General features: G+C 47.1%; 1 protein-coding gene across 1 annotated transcript in view; it reads right to left on the reverse strand.

Annotated features, from left to right (window-relative positions):
* CDase (neutral ceramidase) overlaps positions 1 to 22382 on the reverse strand; it is a 130758-nt gene that overhangs the window by 72022 nt on the left and 36354 nt on the right. The window contains exon 2 of the mRNA XM_075699311.1: positions 9524 to 9667. Within this exon, the coding sequence (XP_075555426.1) occupies positions 9524 to 9667 (144 nt within the window). The remainder of the gene's footprint in view (positions 1 to 9523; positions 9668 to 22382) is intronic.

Raw genomic sequence — 22382 nt, forward strand, 5'->3', positions numbered from 1 at the left:
AGCCGCCATCGGACTCCCTATGGGCACCTCCATAGCGAAACTAAATGTATTGGGGGTATACAACTTCGAAGAACTAAAGGCAGCGGTATCCATATCGCAAAGCGAGCGCTTAAACTTATCCCCAACCAGTAGAAAGCTGCTAGAAACATTGGGCTACCCCGTACGACCGCACTTTTGCGAGGAAGACTTAGTGGCTTTATCTCGAACGATGCGCGAAAACCTCATAGTGGTCCCAAATTCCCCAAAACATGAGCCCTTTTTACCACCAGGGCCGCCTTAAAAAAGATTTGGAAATTCTGCTGGCGCACTGTACACAGATGCAGCTCCGGGGTCAGGCGGTCATATAATAATGGCCGCAAGCCCTACGGACCGATCGAAATTCCACATTGGTGCCACAATTAAAACCAAATCCACAGGCACGGTGGAGACAGCCACCGTCGCAACGGCAATTAAGGGCAAAGACGGAGCCGGCCAGCCATCTGTGATCCTCACGGACTCACAGGTGGCTTGTCGCTTGTTCGTGCAAGGCAGAGTACCGGCGTGTGCCCTACGCACATAAGGTCACACGCTCCGGGAAACGCAGTGTCATCTGGTGCCCGGGCCACGCGGGGGTTGCGGGCAACGAAAGAGCAGATGCTCTCGCTCGAGAATTGGCTTGCCGAGCGAGAGTGCAGCCCGAGACACCCCGATCGGATCATTTGACGTCTCCACGCGACATCCTTGAGCACCAGCGTCAAGAACGCAGAACATACGCGGGGTCCCACCCGAATCTGAGCGGAGCGGATGCCCAGGATTTTAGACTAATTCAGACAAACACCTACCCGCACCCCGGACTGTGGCATGTCATCTGGCCTACGGCCTATCCCGGCCACTGCCCGTCGTGCGAGGGGCAGCCAACTCTCACCCACGTAACGTGGGAATGCACGAGCGGGCCCCCAAAATTGATTTCCCCCCTGTTGGAATCCAAAATCACAAATAGGGAGCAGTGGGAAACCATCCGCCCCGGCGCGGACCTGGAGACCCAGAGGGGTCTCCTCGACCAGGCCCGGCGAGTAGCTCTTAGCAGTGGAGTCTCGGAATAGGGACCCACCCACCCGCTCCCAACACTCCTTTCCTTTTCACTCAATAAAACGTTATTCTCTCTCTTTTCTAACTGCCTATTTTTACGTTTTCTTTGACATGTCGGTATGTGTTTGACAATTGGGCGCATACTCTCCATGTCTTACCGATTACGTTAGCTGCAAGTCACTGATCAACCTCACCCCCTCTTTTGCGCCTCTTGTTGTGCGCGCTGCTTACTTCGAATTGAACTACATTAGTTACACGCAATGTCAAGCACAGAATGTTCATATCAGATCCACGTGGAGCAGATCGTGTCATTAACCCAGTTTATTTTAGCACTGTGTAAAAAAAAAGAAGAAACGATGGATAAGAGAAAAGGTTCTGTCAGCCGAGAGCAGGAGCGCAGCTGTTATAAACTTGGCCCGGCTTCTAGACTAACGTACTATACGGAATTAGCTACGTCACATGGGAGGGGGGGGGGGGGGGGTTGCGTCAAAAACCTCTGAATATGCGAAACTGACGTACAACTATTGAACTTTATTATGAATAATTACGAATATCTACTCTAGAAGTATCAAACAAAATGGAATCATCTTCGAGAATCTAAGTCTATGTCGTAAAAGCGAAATTAAAAAAAAAAACGTTAACAAAGCTTTGTTACTTATCTACTTATTGACATTACGTGGCCGGCGAAGGTTGGGTCCGCCAAAGCGCATAACCCATTTGTGCAAACAGCATTTGGGTAGTTAGCACAACCACTTTATCAAAATTAGTGATGGTTTTTTGAAGGTCCTGTATAAGACCGCGAATGCCAGCGCAGTGTCTGCAACGTTATAAAGCTGAATTCATTCCCGGCCGCGGCGGTTGCATTCAAAGGGCGGCGCACTTTCTCAACGACGCTGCGACCTGAGAAATTGGAAAACGCATATATATAGAGAGAGAGAAACAACAAAGAGAGAAAGAGAGAAACAGCCCATCCATCATGTTTTGTTCAATGATTTTAGTTTCCTGCTTTGATTACTAAGTTTCGTGAACTAGGCTAAACAAATAATAGAAACAGCCTAAGTGACACATGAAACCCTGCTACGTAAGTCGATGCATCCATTACCGAAGAATAATGTCACATAATATTTCGTGCAATATGAGCGCTCGTTTTTATAGAAGCTCATTGAGCGAGTACAACGCGGCGCAGCCCGCATAATGCCCCTGACAGGCCACATAATTGCCAGGGAAGTTGACCCGCGGCAAATTAAAACGCCTGCTGAAACCCAGCCTAGCAAACTGCTATTGAGGTCACAAGGTTGGCACCATTTGCGGAGTCAGCGCTGTTTACGTTACCCCTGCAGTTCGCGGTCGACGTACGACTACACGCGGAACGATTCACTCGGTAACTGCGAGCGCGGTTTGCGCGGCATTCGCGTCTACCGTGGGTGCGCGTATACGATTATGGCGGCCCTGCCGAAGTAAGCGTGCGACTGACCTTGCGTGAAAACAAGCCGGCCGTAGCGGCAGCCGAAGAGCGTGCGAAGAAAGCGGGAAAAGGAGCGAACGGAGAGGGTGGGATGGAGAGAGCTATGCACATCCTATGCGGTGTTACAGGCTCATCAAAAAACAAGCGCGCTAAACTCGCCTTCAGGCGAACGACGGAATTTTCCTCCGGTGAGGGGCGAAAGCCCGACTTCGCTGGTTGTCGTCGCATAAGACTTGCCGGCAAGCACAAGTCCTAGTCAGTGTTTAGGCGAGAGTCAACGAAACCGCACCGCCGCCGCATCTGTCGTTCGTGAGCGCTGTTTCGCTGTGAACCTTTTAAATGAGAGAAGGCCTGCCCGCTGCAAGCATCGACGTCACGGGCGAAGGCAAGGGATCACATTGAAAAGCATACATTGCCAAGCAGCGACAAATGCCTTGAAAAGAGTCAAATTTTTGCGAGCAACATTCTGTCCTCAAGCATTCAAACCAAGCCTCAAAAAGTAAAGCGGCCCCATTGAAGTTGTCAAAAGGCATGTTTAGCCGTCCTGTAGAGCTCTAATGTCTGTTCGCTATAGGTCTCCAGCAGGCCCTCTAGGAATATCATTCTGTTTCAGCGTAAATCGGATATTTAGTGCTTTACCTTGGCATCTATTCACTTGAAAGCCACAGTGTTCATCTCCTCCCCTTATTATCTGCACTGCAACAATGGCAGTAACTCTCGCCGCCAATGCTTCTTCATTTTTTTCTCAGCTGTTATTCAGACTGAAGCTTGATTTTTGCCTTTCGTGTTTCAAATGTTGACCACCCCGTTTCACTTTGGATTGCTTCATTTGCTGAGCTGTCATTCCAGCAGTCCTGTCCGTAATTTCGAAACTGTCATTGGTGTCTGATCCCAAAAACACTGCATTTTGCAGACGCTATTCCTGGTAGAACATTTCGCCATGCCACATTTCGCGAATTACATTTTAATAACGGTCACCCCAAAATATCCTACGCTTCATTACTGCAGCATTTTCATTTGTTCCTTATTTTCTTTCTTCCTCTGATGTCTCATGCAGTTTTCCCATTATTTAACCAGAGCCCAAGGTATTTATACCTCCTTACCCCAAGTACACTCCAATCACTAAGCCATAATTGTGTTGTTTTTCATCATTATACCTGTGCCATAACCCCCAACTTTTCCTCACAAGAACGTAAGCCTAATGCGATATGCCTCGTCTCTCCAAATGCTTACCAACTTTTAGAGATCGGTTCTATTGTCTGCCACAAGTAGGAGCATTTATCAGCTCTGGTGATGGATGCGCCTCTAGTTCGCTTAGTCGTCCGACCGGATAAATTAAAGCTTACTTCGCTGAATTCTAGCTTTCTTGCAGTATAGTAGTGACACATAACGTTAAAGCTGGAAAGACGGCTTGTACAATCAAGACAAAAAAAAAACTGTTTTTATACGTTTGCTGGCTATGCTTTCCTTTTAATCTTATATTTAGACTATCTGGTGGTGCTGCACGCAAATTTTACAGTGTAGCTGTCATTGCGAATCGATGCAGTGAAGAATATCCGCACGAAAACGTACTCTCCAAACATCCGCTCTAGAAGCTGACGAAAATTCATTGAGAGAACCACTGAAATTATAGCGCAGTAAAATTTCGGACGGAATGTTGGAGATGTCACAGATGATGTGTCATCAAAGTGACGGCTGTACGTGCGCGCCATAATTAGGCATGTTGTGAAAAATTACAAAAATTACATTTGCGCTTTGGAGTTGCGTCGGGTATTCAACAGAGGTACGTCGTCTGAAAAACACTGGGCTTTTCAAACTGGATTGAAATAAATTTTACCCTGGTGGAGACATGTCGGCAAAAAGTCATTGTAGGTGCTTTGAGGTTGCCGTAGGAAATTATTAAAACTGTTCCACTTGGCGCTCTTCTAGATGCTTCCAAGGGTACTGAAAGGTTAGTGTGCCATTCATGAACTAGTAGGCATGTCAAAACGAAACCTCGCAGAAATAAAATCTGCGTCAGGATGGACATGCTTGAGAAACGTTAGAGCTGCACGCTTATGGCGGACCCTGTAGGAAATTAATAAATTATTATCGGAGACTTTAAACCATTCCTTCGAGAAAACTAATTACGTTTTATAATTGCTAATATAAGCGAACGACCCAGCAATATTTCTGCTTGCAACTTTTCGCACCCTCTACGGGAGACCCTCTACGTACATAATCAACCCTCGAAGATATCTTTATACACTCGAAAGTATTGATATTAGAGCGTTAACTAACAGCATGCGGTATGCATGTGACTGTGAGTTCTGGCTCTCCACGGCGCGAGGAGGCAGTGAGGAGGGCACACGGGTGCTAGGAGTTCTTTTTCTTTTTTTCACGGAAACCGAGCGCTGCGGCCTCTGTCTCATAACTCTGCTTCCCTGGAATTCGGGTTGTGATTCAGCGAGGTATACAGGCGTGCTGTTTTTTTTTTTTTTTCGAATGATTGAGTTTTAATCCGTAGGCGTGCACTGTTGTATCGTGTGAGCAGAGGCACTAGACGATAAGTTGTTAGACGCACTAGGTGACACGCACGCTCACCTGACGATACCTGATCTCTCACTTCATTCTGCTATGACGCAAATTACTATGCTGTGACGCTGCTAACTATGAGGCAAATATATTCCGCTAGTCTGAGCACGAGGTCGCGAGTTCGGTTACTGGCTGTGGAGGCCGCGTTGCGATGAACTTGAACGTAATAACGCCCACGTGCCGAGATTTCGGAACACGTTAAGAGCCAAGGTGGCTGAAGCTAATCCAGAGCCCCCCCCCCCTCCCACTATATATGCTTTCATAACAGTTCAACTTATATTTTCGGGACGCAAAAATAAATCATTCTACAACGCTTGTGAGCTCGGATAACTGTAAGCCAACACGAATGGAGCCTCGGGCTGCGTCTGTATAGTGTCTTTCGTGAATCGCTACAAATTTACTCTCTTGAGGTCCGTTGCACGGCCTGACCTTCGTTACTGCATGAGCAGCAGACCGCAGCCAAAGGGGAAAACCCACTGTATATCTAGCGGCAGCATATTGGTACGCCTCGAACACTTCTCACCAGTTGCGCAATATATTTTCCAATTTCGCAATCTGGGAGCTTGATCGAGTCGAAGAGGCGCCCCTCCTGATAATCGGTCGCCGCGGCTGTTTTCTCTTAATTCCGTCATCGCTCTCGCGTGGCCATGGCCACTGACGTCATACGCCTGCGTACGCCATGTACTGCCGATAGGCCCCCCGTCACTCTTTCCAGCAGACCAGCGTCGCCCGTATACACATCGGCGCCATAAACGCTGCGGAGAAGGCAGCGTTTCAGGCGCGGAGCGCTACGCGTTGGCACGCATGCCCGCCCTGCCGAACATAGTTTGTACCGGTGTCACACGGGGCACTTTCGATCGCGACTGTGCCCAATCGAGATCAAATTTGCCGATCACGATTGGCTCCTTGGCGCCGGCTGAGGAGGGGAGCCAATCACGAACGAGAAACTCGACGCGGATCGAGCTCGATCGCGATATAATGTGGCTCCGTGTGACAGTGCATTAAAACGCTCTTTAAGCGCACTAAAAATGCAAGAAAAAACATAGATGAGGTGATAAATATAGGATCGCCTAAAGTGACATCTGATGAAATTTTCACGTTCGCAACGCCATGTTCGAAATTCCCCCTACGTGATGTACAACACGCAGGCGGACACATCTTCGCGAAGGAGGAAGCCACAGACGTTATACAGATACGGTACGTTTAAATTTGGCAAAGCCAGCACGCCAGAACCACCAAATTCCTTAAAGCCGCTACTTTACAGACATCACAACATTAAAATAATTGAAGCGGCATGCAGTCTATGGTGCCGCGAGCACAACACGTGCACAACACCATCTGTAAAAATGACAATGGCTCGAGAATTCTTGAGCCTAAACAATTACAAGCTACAACTTGCAAAAACAAAAGGAGGGTACTTTTGTCGAAACAAGGCGCTTGAATTCTCAGAGTACTTATTCAAGCGTATTGCATGAAAGGTGGCGTTCGTTCGATCTCTAGCGCCCCTTCAATTCGCACACCTGGGAGCTCCGTATAGATTTTAGCTGTCAAAAACAGCGTCCTTGCTAGCAACACTGCATTCTTTGAGAAGTTTTTGTGTCAAAGATACATTGCCGTTGCTCTAAGAGCATTTCCACTGTACAACGCAAGACATCCTGAAGGGACCGTACTCCCAACAACGAAGTGGCGACTGCAGAAATTCTGCCGCTTAGGTTGGCAATTGTTGAAAAATTAAAAGGTCGGAGTGTGGCAGCACATACGACGTCCTCAAATGCGCTCGTTTCGCAACTACCCCGCGCAGTACACCTACCCTGCACCGCTGCTGTGGCACAACGCTTTCGCGAAAAAAAAAAACAGTTGGTGTCGCCTAATAGCACCTGAAATAACGAAATCTAATGAAAGCGTGGCCGCATATGCCACGTCCAGACGTGTAGTACGCCCAGCAACGCGCTTACAGCAAGCAGCTCGCTACTTTGTTGACGCATGCGGTGTTTCTAAGTATTGTTATTACTGACAACAAACGTACTTTCGTGATGTATGTACTGTACAGACGAGCAAACCTCCGCAACCTTGCGGAAGGCGCCAAGAAGTTCGTTCAGACCCGCCGCGATAGCTCAGTGGCTATGGCGTTGCGATGCTGAGTTCAAGGTCACGGGATCGATCCCGGCCGCGGCGACCGCATTTCTATGTGGGCGAAGTGCAGAAGCGCTCGTGGACTTAGATTTAACTTAAGAAACCCCGGGTGGTCAAAATTAATGCTTAGTCCCCCACGACGATGTGCCACATTATCGTATTGTTGTTCTGAGACGTAAAACCTCAGATTTTCATTAATTTAGGTTTTTTACATCGACCGCCCTCCTCCCAAGCAGACCTAGTTTACTAAAAAAAAATACGGCCTATATACTAAAATGCAAACCATGGTAGAAAAGAAAAGTGTTCAGAGGCTCTGGAACAACGCCGATATCAAATGGCTATCGCTACTTATTTTAGCTACAGAGGAGGAGGAGCATTCCTTGCAATTCCTTAACGGCACTGTTAGCCTTCACGATGCATATAGGACCAACTGATCAAGAGGTTTACGTTGACAGACGTGAAGATGTGGGCCAGTACGTCCGCTTACGTCATGTGTAAAATCAACAAAATAAGCGTTGAGAACACGACAGATGCTACAACATGTACCTTACCACTCAAGCGCACCCTTGGAAGTAAAGCGTTTTGACATGTCCCAGCCAAATAACAAACGAAAATAAATGTTACGAGACTCTGGTAGTTTTCTTACCACGGACGTGCCACGTGACACACGAAGAGTCCCGACCCGCAGGATGAATCACGTCGCACGCTTGGCCGATTGCAGGATTGCAGTAGGTCAACACTGCTCGAACGGGTCAGTGTTTGAATGGACAATTGCAGTAGCATCGAACGGCAGGCGTAAGATTAGTTATGAATGGTTATTTGGCTGACCACTGACCTAGGCATGCGTGCAACTATCCTTAATGTAACAATCGTGAGTTCAGTTCGATAAGTAGACAGATTCGGAGGTATTAGAATACTTCGTATAGAAGAAAAGGAAAATACAAGAGCGCAAGAACCCTGACGTTGGCACTTTAAATACGAGTTTACATATCTCGAAAAAAAGTTCTTTAATAGCCATTTTTGCGGCATGTCGATGCGACCGCACCTTGTGCACTTAATAAATTTGTGGGCACCTTCCGCAAAACAGTGTCAATTGGAGTGTTCTGTCCTACGTGCTCCTCTCTCGAGGCCTTCGTCTTCATGGCGCAGTTAAGGCGAAAGCCTTAGACAGCTCATGGGATGAGCATTTGACCGTCCGGCGTTACGCCGTGTGCGGTTATGGCCCCAAAACTCAATGCTAATAAAATTGGGAGTCGATCCCTCGACCTTTGGTGGAAGTCGAAATCAAGACCTTGGGGCTAATTACGGCAAAGTGAATTAAGGCACAGTTCATTGGGTTAGAGTTAATTAAGGCACTCGAACCCAGGACCTTTGGTCGGAGTCGAACATTCGACCTTTGGTGGGAGATGAACCCGCAAACCTTGGTGTTAATTAAGGCGAAGTTAATTAAGCCACTTGAAGCCACGGCCCAACATGGAGATATGGGCAAACCAGCCATATCTCCAAGTTGGACGCTAACGACGCACCAAGACGCTAACGTTGCGCAGCAATGCTACAACTTCCGCGCTCTCAGGTACAAAAGACGAAGCATGAGGCGTAGTGCACTACGATCCAGTTTGGGCTTCAATGTTTCGCTCACAGGTGCGCTTTGTTTTACTTCTGATGCACTCACAATGTGTTTTTATCGGACAGTCAGGGACACAGCCTACAAAACCACGCCTCACAAGTTTCTGTAACTTTAGAATGCCTTTATTTGAACTGTCGTCTCTGGAAGACGTCAAGCGGACAAGAAGGAAATTTCTTGAATCCTGTGTGATTACCAGTTATGAGCCTACGCACGATTATCCTTTCGTTCAGAGTTCGTGTTTTTTTTTATTGACTCTTATTATTTTCTTAATTTTATTTTCAAATACTAAGACAAGTAGAAGACACGTTTGCCCCGCATTACTTAGTGGACGTCGCCGCCATGCCAGTGTATGCGAGAGTAAAACACGAGCCACTTCACTTCCGATCACGTTAAGAAGTCCTTCTCATGGGACGTTGTTGGTTTGTGCGCATGTATACTGAGGTTTCAAGAGTGAACTTCAAGCGTAAAGGTCTCTCCGGTAAGGAGATCACTTTATCTCTAGCGTGACAGCATCACGTGAGCAACTGGAGTGTCTGCAGCTAGGCACAGGTATTTGAACAAGACACTGTAGCAAAAACAGTATACAAGGCAGTGATATTTTGTGATCTTGGCATGCAAGGCGCAAATGTATTGAACAACGGCAAGGGTGCACTCACCTCGATTTTCACGATGTCGCTAATCATGCCGGAGTCGACGTTCACGATGACCACCCTGGACTCGCCATGTTTTATGATGAACGCCCTGCTGTACACACGGAAGTGGATTCCGGCTGAAGACTGGCCGGTTTTGGCGTAGCCCAACTGCAGCAGCACATGACAGAGCAGATGGCGCGTCAGCGGAGGTTTGTTACATGTATGAACGTACATGCATTTACATCTATGAAACACCAAGACAATATACACTATCCTTTGGCGACATTGAAGAAAACACAGGTCCCTTCTTCACGCGAAAATGTCTTGTTTGGAAATCATTAAAGCTCATGCAGCCTGCTTAAGGTTTTCCCTGAGTACTCTGGAGTACTATTAATACTATGTTTTAAAATTGAGAAAGTTATGTAAGCATGTATCGCTGCACTAGAGGCGATAAATAGCGCAAGCGCACACATCAAGCTCAAGCAACCTGCAGCATAATCACTATAGGACATAAAAAAATTAAATTATGGGGTTTTACGTGCCAAACCCACTTTATGATTATGAGGCACGCCGTAGTGGAGGACTCCGGAAATTTCAACCACCGGGGTTTCTTTAACGTGCACCTAAATCTAAGTACACGGGTGTTTTGGCATTTCGCCCCCATCGAAATGCGGCCGCCGTGGCCGGGATTCGATCCCGCGACCTTGTGCTCAGCAGCCGAACACCAAGGCCGCTGAGCAACCACGGCGGGTCATTATAGGCTATAGCGCATTAGAAAAACAGCATGACAAACATGTATTAAAATATCGCCAGACTTAAGTGACGCTTTGATTGCCCTGACTCAATTAATACATAACGATTACGAGCTCCCCCCTCCTGGATGCGTCTATGAGGCGACCATATAATCTTTAGAAGAATTCGCCAGTGCTGCTGGAAGTCGTTAAGAGACTCGAGTGCCACCGAAAGAACGCATGAGATACGCCCGTGCATATATGCGGCATGCACAAATGCCTTTTTCCTATCTCCTTCGTGGTGCTTGGACACGCCGCCCTCCCCAGCTTCTTTAGATCACACTGCTTTAATCCCCAAGAGCGATCGTTTATCATCGTATGGCGCAATATAGAGCCCAACTGCTTGTTCCCATTCTTTTGAGAGCGTTATGACGCATGGAATCAAGGCAAAGAAGTAGACCTGCAAATAACCAGTCGCGAGTGATGTTCGTGTATGCTGCCTACTCATGGAGATACCATTCACTCAATACCAGTAATTCATTCGGTCCCTTTCTAGCGGGCGACAAAGAAAGAAGAACGCTTAGTTTCGTGAATGCTGTTATTTTGTGAAAAGTGATTTACAGAGAATCATTGCAACCAGTACATACAATGTTGTCGCATTGAGAAGCAGAGGATCCATTTTAGCATTCATTAACGTAATCGCTAAACAAGGCAGCACGCCTTTATTTTTTAATTACTGTGGCGAAACCTATCACTGCGAGTTTTGACGAACAACAATGCAGAAAAGCAATTTGAAAATTTCCTCTTAGTGTTATTGGACAAATATATTACCGACAGTAAGGTTTGTTTAAGACTACGAGTAAGCCCAATTTCCATGCTATTTTTGTTGGGAATTACTAGCGTTCTTTGTACGAGCTCTCTCTTTTCTCAGCCCGCGCATGACGGTTAGCGCTGCCACTGCGGCATTGTGAAAAGACGCGCACACCTGTGACATGTGTCTTTTTGGTAGGATATTTTTGTGGAACTGCGTCGCACTTATTATGCACCTTCCGAGAATCTTTGCGACAGAAGTAGGCTAAAATGTGGGACAACCATAGGCTGCATACATGTGGGCCAACAATCAGTTGCTTTAGCGCTTCTGAACAATGAGCGTTATCTTAGCGACTGAAACGTTACCATAACTTAGCCACTTTACTGTTAGTCTCATGATTAAAAGGTGTATAGTTCACGCTTGCTTACTATATAGACACACACTTCTATTCCGATACCCGCCGTCGTGGCTTAGCGGCTACGGTATTGCGCTGCTAAGGTTGTGGCCCGAAATTTCGATGGCCACATTTCGATGGGTGCGAAATGCAAAAACGCCCGTGTACCGTGCATCGGATGCACGTTAAAGAACCCCAGGTGGTCAAAATTATCTCGAAGTCCCCCACTACGGCGTGCCTCGTAATCAGATCGTTCTTCTGGCACGTAAAACCCCCGAATTTATTGTAAGGATTTATTTTTCGGAAAGTGATAGCGTGCGTGCGTATGCAAATGTGTCTATGACTGCATCGCTTGTACAAAGCAGCACATAAGTATGGTGTCGTTTACTTTCTTTTTTTCTTTCTTCTGAATGTGAGGTCACAATTTTTTTTTCCCCCAGCAGAAGCATCCCGTCCCACAGAGCGAGTCGATGTCCATGAACCGCTACGTTCGGAACGCACGGACTTTTATGGAAGGTTCGCTATACCACGCAACCATATATCTTGCCATCACTTCTTAACCCAGTAACGCCCAGCCTATCATGCTATGTCCTAAGCACGATACCTCTAAATTGCACGGATACTTTTTTTTTCGTTAAGCTTCCTCTGAGCACACACTGTTTGAGGGATACATACGCACTTCATTAACAATATTTTAGCTTTCGACGCAGCGCGCAAGCAGCAGCCAACTTATAACGGCAGAGGTGCACAAGCAAGGCGTTGTAAGTACCCTTCTGGCGTCCTTTCATCATCAAAATTCTTCCAACGGTAAGTTCAGAGAGGACGGCGAATCTTATTCGCGAACCGAATTCATTTTTCGCAAAACTTGACCTGACATCGTAAATTCGTAAAGGGAGCCCTAATTCGTAAACTTTACGAATAATTCTGGAGTATTGGCAGGTATGTATGTGCTATGGAGCTACCTCATCAGCTCGCTAAGCTGCAGTGTATAGTACGTTACGGATGTGACTGTCAGTACCAGGGGCGTAGCCAGGGGGGGGGGCGCTTATGGGGCTTCAGCACCCCCCCCCCCCCAAATTTTTTTGTGCTGTCATGCGCCGCCGAACAAATCAACCCCCGGCGCCGGAAATCATGCTCGATTTTGTCTAGAATGTCTTTTTCACGCTCGAAAAGACATTTTAGCACGAACATTGCGAACTCGCGCTGGATTTCGCGGCAACGCCCATGCACCGGGAGTCGCATATCGTAACGCAAGCAGCCCCATCCTAGCACGAAGTCTCAAAGGCGTTTTCATGGCGTGCGGGCTGGTCGCGGCATCTCGCGGAGGCCGTGGTATCTAGGGAGCGCTTGGATTTCAATTCTGAAACATTATGGGCATAATGTCCTCACAAACTTTTGATGCGAAAGGTGCGTTGACATTTCCGAAGTCGTGCTTTAGATTTTCAATTCCAGAATTTTGTGGGTTAAATGCTGTTATAAACATTTGACGCCAAAGGTACATTGACTTTTCTAAAGTCGTACATCGGACCATACAACGAGACCAGCCAAATCAACACACTATCAGACAAGTTGACAAAGCACACAGCGAGGTCCGATGAGGCGAAGCATTGTGGTGGTTCATTTGTGCCGTCATTTTTTTTTTTTCACGTGCGCCAAAGAAACCATGTCAGGCACTGATGACAGCAAAGGCAACTACGTTCTTCTTAATTTTTTACTTTGGCTTTTAATGGCGAGCACAGATTGAGCTTCTTCAGTTTTCTTGTTCTCCTACCTGCGAGCTGCCAGAGCCAGCCAGAGCCAGCCAGAGCGCATGCGTTTTTCTCGCGTTGCCCGGCCAACGCTCGGCGCACTTCGGCGCGCGTTCGTTTTTCTCTGGCCGAGTGGATTTTGGCCTGCCAGAGTTATGGACTCCTTCTGGCTAGCAGACGAGAAAAAGAAACAATGGTCGCTCGCCGCCATCACTGTGGGGACTCGATGTGTTGCAAAGCGTTCGCTTGAGCGCAACCTCTCCAGAAAGCCTTGTCTCGCCGGTGTAGGATACCGAGCAGTATGAGTATGGTTCTCTGTGGACCAAGCGTCTCACGTTTTTTTTCGACATTCCTTCGGTAGCCCCACTAGGTGCCCAAAGTAGGCATTCGAATGTAGCCAACATGCTTTCCTTTCCGTTATTTCATTTCGGTGCCCCCCGCAGCACAAAAGAAAAAAAAATCATTGTTGCGGCGCAGCGAATTGTCGCATGGTGAAAGTTCGATTTTGTCACTTCTTCTTTTGCGGAAAGTAATGGGCCACGGTACGCTTCAGTTGCCGGATATTCTTATTACATTATTGCGATAGCAATTATACGGACACTCCAGGCGCATTCCTGCCGTCGCCTTCATGTTCCGTATTAAGTGCAAGGGCGGTAACATCGTGACTATGCGCCGCATGCTGTATGTGCGAGTGAAAGGGCGTGGGTGGGGGTGGCATGGGTGAACCGTTTAGTGAGCTGGCGGTGGTCGCTAATTCTTGTGTGCGCAAGGAAGAAAAGCGGGGCGCCGCGGTCCGTCGCACGCGATACGTCGGATGGAGTAGAAGGAGGGGGGGAGGGCTGTGATCTGTTAATCTGTGGTTGCGCAACATGTTTATTTGCGTGGTTTGACGCATCATATATAGTGACTTTTTCTTACATACGTAGATTTATCGGAGACTTATACGTATATTTAAATATCTTGTTTCGAGGTGTTGTGTATATGTGCAGGGAACTTTGTTTTCAGTGACACTTTTTTGCCCTTTATCAAGCTGTATCTTCGCATTTGTATATTCCATTGTATCTTCGCATTTCTAATGTACGAATGCAAGTCAAATGAAAGTGAGCCAACCCCCCCTGCGCAATAATGGTTCTGTTCATTATCTGCGAGGCATGCGCGTGGCACAGAGGCATCTCACATTTACAAAAGGGACACGCAGGTGAGAGGATAAAAATTATTGGGTTTTACGTGCCAAAACCACTTTCTGATTATGAGGCACGCCGTAGTGGAGGACTCCGGAAATTTAGACCACCTGGGGTTCTTTAACGTGCACCTAAATCTAAGTACACGGGTGTTTTCGCATTTCGCCCCCATCGAAATGTGGCCGCCGTGGCCGGGATTCGATCCCGCGACCTCGTGCTCAGCAGCCTAACACCATAGCCACTGAGCAACCACGGCGGGTGTAGGTGAGAGGATCAAGGTTTTTTAATGCTTTCATACGCTGGGTTGAACATGGTTGCGTGACATAATGGACACTCCAAAAAAAAGGTTTTTGACAGATGAAGATGTTTCCGAAAAAGAAATTAGTCGCAGTATGGCTGCCGAGAACATCGAACATTGCATTTCATTTGTCACTGTGAAGCGTTCAAGCAAACGGTTCAAAGAAGGACGTGAAAGTTGCATAGACGATCCAAGACCGGGCCAAAACCACCGCGCAATCACTCCCAACACAATTGCAAAGGCTGATTAGAAAAGAACGGAGGATAAGCATCGATGAATTGGCAGGGCGTGTGAACATCAGTCGCGGTTCGGCTCACACCATAATTCATGAACATCTCGGTTATCGGCTCTTGTGTGCGCAATGGATGCCCAAGATTTTGAACCACCGCCAGAAGACGGAGAAGTTTGGCGCTACCTTGACTCATCTAGTCCGGTATCATGAGGAGGGTGACCACTTTATGTCTGCAGTTGTGACCGGGGACGAATCATGGTGCCACTACTACGAGCCTGAAACACGATGGCAAAGCTTACAGTGGAAACATTTAAATTCGACACGCCCAAGGAAAGCAAAGGCCGTCATTTCTGCGGGAAAGGTGTTGTTGACTTTCTTTTTCGATCGTCAGGGGCCATTATTGACCGAATTTGCTAAGCCTGGAGAAACTATCAATCGTTTCCGATATTGTGAAACGTCAGATCGGCTGCGTGTCGCAATCAAAAACAAACGACGTGGAAAATTGAGGAATGGGGTCATCTTGCTCCACGATAATGCCCGTCCCCACGTCGTTGATATGGTTAATAAAAAAGCTGGCAGTGTTCAAGTGGGAAACACTGCAACATCCGCCATACAGCCCAGACCTGTCGCCTTGCGACTTCCACTTTTTGGAGCATATGGAAAAACAGCCCAAGCGAACCAGATTCTTGTTGGACAATGACGTGAAAGATTCAGTTAGAGACTTTTTGAAGCAACAACCCAAGGAGTTTTATGAGACGGGAATCACGCGACTCGTTAATCAGTGGGACAAATGTCTAAATGCTCATGGAGACTACCTTTAAATAAAGTACCCCGTTTGTAATATATTCGCATTGGCTCACTTTCATTTGACTCGCCCTCGTATATTTTGCAGAACTCCTTCATTTTATATGTTGCTCTCTGTTGGGACATCTTGGAATTTCGGAGCAATTACACAATATACACGACCAGTGACGGCTGTTCCTACGCAATACATTCTAACAAAGGACAGCGTCGTTGAGATTTTTCCCTGGTCGTTGCATATGTACAGAAATGTAAACAATGCTCTTGAATGACAGTGAGATGCAAATTCGAGAAAGGCAAGGAGGCTAACAAAGCTTTTTAAAAATATTTCTCCTCAACTTGTTCATTTCCTGGCCTTTACATTTTTCATATAAGCGGCATGCACTGCTTTGCTGGTTTCAAACTGAAATAGTTCTGAAGTTCATGTGGTATTTGCTTTACCCATTAAGTATACAGAAAACATGGAAGCATTGATATCAGTTATTTCGGGCACAATTTTTGAGACATACGAGTATATTGTTTTATAAAAATTAGATATTTTATTTGTCTTGACAGGGCGTAGCGTTCAAGAAATCGTTTGCAGCATCTTTGGCAAAGGCAGCGCACATATTATTAATGTTTAATGTATTTGATCCCTCGACAATTTCTATAAGGAGGAGGCCGAGCTGCAAAGTGAGCAAAGTGCAAAGTGCAAATTTCTCCGCTGTCGTCTCAAGTATCACGCACTCCCCAGTGTCGCTGTTAACCGACGCGCGGCCCATCTCAGCCACGAGAATTTTCGTTACGATATTCTTAGTAACGAAGTTCTTAGTTACGGTAATATGTAACAGTAGTATTAGCAACAATCATAAGTTCGAAAACTTATGGTAACTTAGGGAAGAACTGCCGTTAAGTTCCCTAGGAAGAGGCGAGCGAGGCAACACCTGAGGGAGACGAACTGAAGGCGAAAACTGGCAGAACGTGTTGCGCCCATGTTGGAAAAACGTGCGTCAAAGCACGCGTGTCGTTACCAGTGCGTAATCCCCATTACTAGAGCGACCAATGCATTACATTCATGACAGTACAATAGAGCACTACTGGGTATATACACACTGCTTGATACGCTCGTATCAGGCAGTGCACTGCTCGTGTGTAGAAAGAAAAAAAACACCAAGAAAGCGACGAGCGACACATTGTCCGCAAATCATTATACTTATAAAGGAAACCCTTTCTTATTTATAGCCATACTTAGGGGGGGCACAGATCGGCACGCGGTGGACAGCTGCGTGGATTTTGCATAGGTACACGACCACATACGCACGTTTGTCCAGTCTGTGCGCTTAAGGGGGCATGGTAGGGTAAATTGATCACCTTGGTTTCAGCTTTATAAATCGGGAGATGTTACATACTTCGTTGTAAAATTTCGCGTGTTGGATAAAAATGCTTTTGACCTTAACTTGGTGTAATTTTTTGCTGCCACCTTTTTTTTACTTTCTTTATATTTGAGAACCAGATTTTGGGCTGGGGTGTAAAATTAAATGTGCATTTTCTCAGAAACAAAAATAGTATGACCGAAAAATTTTGCACACTAATTTTACATGATAGTGGCTTTAATCCGAACACCCCCCCCCCCCCCCCAAATACAGAAATAGGTTGCTACATTATTCTCACAAGAAAAATAATATTGCCTCACTTGTCACGTGCCTAAGAGAGCCTTATTACTAATTATAACTCAAACGGCTTTTCAATGTCTTAGGTTCGGACTATTTCCAAGAAATTTCAGTATAATCTGAGAAAATTTCAGCGTAATCGGTCGGATAGTTTTCCAGAAAAGGTATACATGAGGGTTCGAAAAATTTCAAAAAAGTGATTTTAAGAAAAACCCAATTCTATGCTTGCTCACAACAAAAACCAACGACTGCGCTTCAATGCGCTACAAAAGCATCCCTGGTGGAAAAATTTAGAATCACAACTTATGTAAATGGCAAAAATAGTATATCTTTAATCTATCTAGCCATATTTATTATCAAAAACACACACACAAAGAAAAAATGATGGAAAACGGCATGTAAAGAAACCTTCAAACGCCAGGAGGCGCGGTTTTGTGGCGCCATTTTTAAATGACTTCGAGCACTCCTGCGCACTCGCCACTGCACACTTTTGCTCTGCACGGTATTATGTTTTAGTAATGAAATAAAAAAATCTTTGTTTCTTATTTGACAATTTACCCTGCCATACCCCTTAAATGTGCTGATAGCACAGCACGTATTGAAATGTACACAAGTGAGAAAAAACAATGCAGTAACGCTGTCATCAATCTAGACGCGCCAGAACTGCCAGAACCACCATATATACGACCATAAAATGTCCACCTCCATTCCACCCTTGAAAGCGGATGCACAGCGAAGCTGTTGCCCACGGTACACAAGTAGCATCGCCCCAACTGATTTCAGACGACGTTACACAAGCACGACCACCAGAAGCGACGTACGTCAGTAGTCACGACGTCACGACGGACCGCCATAACGTCAAGTGTGCCGGCTCGCAGCAGCAGCAGCGACAGAGGTTGGCAGCCGGCGCTTGCCGGACGTCCGCCTCTCATTGTTCCGCGAGCGCGCAACCATGCAAGGTGCAAGGGAAAGCGACTGCACGAGAGGCGCAATTACATAAAAGTGCGACGTCAACGTGTTCTGTAGTCGGTTTCTAACGATGGAGTAGCCGTCCAATTGGAATAATGAATTAGGCCGCTGTTTCGAACGCAGTTGAAGCTGCAAGTGAAACAAGGCGTTGTAAACTTGTCGAAATTGTTCGCGCTGAAGTTTCTGAACAATGTACAGAAACAGGGCGGCGATTTGCACGTTGTGTCGACCATATTCATAAGCTGATACAGGTTGTTGAGCATTGCGCAAAAGCGAGCGTACGCATATAACGCATATAACGCATGTGGCGTCCGTTCGGCGTCTGCTCCAGTCCACCTTCCACTTGCACAAGCGCCGTGGTGCATCCACTGCGGACGCTATACGAAGCCCTCCCATAACGTTAGGCGGAAGTTTCATGACCAGATGAAAAGTATTGAAAGACCCTGCTACTACGACGCCACAGCGAAGGCCACTCGAGAGAGCAGCAGTACGAAAGTGGCACGTTGCCTTTGCTCATCGCCCGCTAATCTTGTCTTCGTTTTTTCCGCTGTGCCATAAAGTACTAAAAAGCATAACTCATTTCGCCTTTTCGAATGAGCATCTGCTTGCTCCGTTCCTTTCTTCTCTCCGCTTTCTAGAGAAAATGGAAGGGGACAGCGCCAGGCTTTAGGCGCTGTCCTTTCGCTGACATGAACCCAGCAAAGCAGGGCTCGTCTGATAGTCACTGTCCTAGAAGTGTACGAGCACAGAAAGTCACGGTTTGACGGTACCCATGATGGCTGAGATGAACGTGCAGGGCGAATCCATGTCCTCCGAAGCTTCGGCCCCGCCGGAAAGGTATGACACGGCTTGTCTCGCCCGACGATACTTTTCCCGCACCGTGCAGCCTTCTCCTGCGTTGTGCCAGGTGCTTCACTGATCATAATACAAAGCTGCACACAACACGAACGGCAGTTTTGAAGACTCGGGCACGAGCTCTGCTAGCGAAAACAAGTATGCGCACGAGAGCAAGTGCGCTGTTGAGACGTCGTTCGCTGCCGTACGGCGCCGTCCATGCGGGTGGAGAGACGCGGGCGATGGCTGGCACGCCGGTATCCAGCACCAACGACGTCAAAGAAACGTCACTTCCTCTAGTTCACGGAGCAGCCACTAGATGCGGTATTTTGCGAAAAATGCATGAAATTCATTATTTTCCGCTAGTTTCTGCCTGAAAACAAGGTTGTCAACACCCCAGCTTTCATTCGGGCTACAAACCTAAACCGCAGCAGTTTTGTTCAATAATAATAATAATATTTGGGTTTTTACGTGCCAAAACCACTTTCTGATTATGAGGCACGCCGTAGTGGAGGACTCCGGAAATTTCGACCACCTGGGGTTCTTTAACGTGCACCTAAATCTAAGCACACGGGTGTTTTCGCATTTCGCCCCCATCGAAATGCGGCCGCCGTGGCCGGGATTCGATCCCGCGACCTCGTGCTCAGCAGCACAACACCGTAGCCACTGAGCAACCACGGCGGGTCAGTTTTGTTCAGTAGCACTTTAAAGATGCATTAATATGCCGAAGAAAACTGAGTTTGTTTTTCTGAATAGCCGGAGGCTGCCCCGTTCCGAAAGGAATAGGAGGTGGCTGCCTGCTGACCGCTCAAGCACTCGCTACTCTCACCTTCAGGACAGCACGCACTTACTTGCTTGTAATAAAGTTTTTTTTTCATGGCAATATAAGGTTATCGAGCCCTTTCGACACGTATACGACATCGCTATGCCAGCTCTTCTTTGCGGAAGATCTGTTTTAACGGCATTCTTAATCTTCCGTTGCACGCCGCCGCGATTTTCGATTAGCCACCGCAAGCTAAGAAGGGGTATTGGACCAATCGCACATGCCGGCACCAGCCTCCTCATCCGGTTACCTATTTTCACTGCGCTGGCTCGGCCCCATCGAAACCCTCGCCACTTAAGCGTGCTCCTCGCCTCGTGTCAGCCAATTAGATAAGAAAAACCGCTCAATTTAGGCAATGTTATTCGGTCTTAAGGGGCCCCTCACCAGGCCTCATAGCAAATTTTGGTTATAGGCTGGAAATTGTTACGTGTCCTCCGGGAAGCGTTCTGCCGCAAAAATGTTTCAAATCCGCTCATTAATAGCCGAGATACAAATATTTCAGTGCCGCGAACCCATGATTTCAGCAGGCGGGCTCCACTGCCAGGCAAGACGCTCTCGCCACTCGCCCCGTCTAGCCTATGCAAGCTAAATTACTTCCCTGCGTTCTCCCATACCGGACCGCGAGGATCGCGTGACGCATACGTCACAGGCCCCGCCTTCATTTTTTTTTTTTTGCTCCTCGCTTTTGTTTTGTTTTTTCGGCGATACGCACTTCCGCTGACGGCGTCGCGCGCGATCTGTTGTCTCGTTCGCTTAGCGCAAGATTTTGCGCGCTGTGCACAAGGAAACATGACTAACGGTATAATTCAGTGCTACACGAATACTGAGGCAGAACAAACGGATCGCAGAGCATGATCACGCGCTGGAACACGGTAGAAAATGGCATAGTTTCGGTACCTGCGCACGTGACCGCACGACCGTGGGAACAAGCAGACGAAGCGGAATTACATCTCTCTTGCTTCGGTGCGAAGCAAAACAAAAAACACGCAGACATTCCGTTTGTGTGTTTTATTATTTCTCTAAACTTCAATTGATCAATTCAAGCAACAGATTGCACAGATAATAGATGTTGTCTTGAATAATTCTCGAAGTCACGTGTCACCACGAGCGACGTCACACTACGGACACGACTACGTAGGCGTAGGGCACGACTACGTCACCGCCAGGCTTGGAGAGTGGCGGCCGCGAGGAGAAGGAAAAACGGCGTTCGGTTTGAAATTTCAGATCTTTCCGCGGCGCGTAGCGGTTGAATACTTTAGACACGATCGTTATCGCGCAACGTATGCTCTGCGCTCAAAATGGCCAGACCTGGTGAGGGTCCCTTTAAAGCAAGCAAAAGTGACCTCCTATAAACGAGGAGAGGGTTTGATTCTGCTATTCAAACAACGCTACGTGTCACCGCCGGACACATGGGTTGGCGGTTACGTAAACGTGAAGTCGGGAGATTGGAATAATTTTACGTTATAGAGTCCAATGAAACAGTACACACAATGCGCCACTTACAACTGTTTTGTTGAAGGACGACAGAGACTGGCAGAACCTATTTGTGTTGGCAATACTTCTTTTTGTACGCATGGCTTGCCAAGGTCTTGGTGAGCAATGAGTAAGCGTGGCATTAATATCATTACCATTTAAATAATTACAGTTCCTGCATGGAAATGCGCAGTATAGAGCACAAAAGAAACTACTGCATATAAATTCCGACGTCCTTCAGTATAGCAGTTGTAAGTGGCGCATTGCGTCTACGGTACCCCACCTTGCGTCCATGTCTTTTGGCGCTCATTTCCTGCATCACAAATTAAAGGTCAGGTGAATCCCATTTGCTGAGCACGCATAGCGGGAGCAACTGCGACAAGCGGCCGAGGCTCTCGCACCGCCTCCACCAGGGAGCGCACACCGACTTGAGATCGGCTCCCATGCGTGATAACGCGTGACGCGATGGGCGCCACGTGGCAGTGATTGCAGCAGATGCATTATGCAAAATAGAAGTGAGGCGTGCAGACAGGACACAAGAGTAGAGAAGTAGACAACACGAACGCCAACTATCAACTGAAGGGAGCACTGAGGCGAAAAAAGAAAGAAGACACAAAACTCACCTGCGCATGCCCAGGAATGGTAACACCACGTGTCAATCGGGTACACGTGCCGGTCTACGTGAGAGATAACTGTTAAGGCACTTAATCTCTTCCTTATGTAAAGTAATCGAAGGCTGACTCACGCACGCACTTCCACCATTGTAGATATGCCATGCCTCTACCATAAGACGCGTATCTTCATTCTTGTGCCTGTACAATATCGAAGATCTTGGGGAGTAAGATCTTCGAAGCCGTTGCTAAACTTTCAATCCAAGCATTCTAAATTAGTAAAAAACGGAATTGCCATGTCGTGCCTTAAGCCTTCCCTCACAAGATC

The sequence above is a fragment of the Dermacentor variabilis genome, chromosome 1 (genome assembly GCF_050947875.1).
Source record: "Dermacentor variabilis isolate Ectoservices chromosome 1, ASM5094787v1, whole genome shotgun sequence".
Classification (NCBI taxonomy): domain Eukaryota; kingdom Metazoa; phylum Arthropoda; class Arachnida; order Ixodida; family Ixodidae; genus Dermacentor; species Dermacentor variabilis.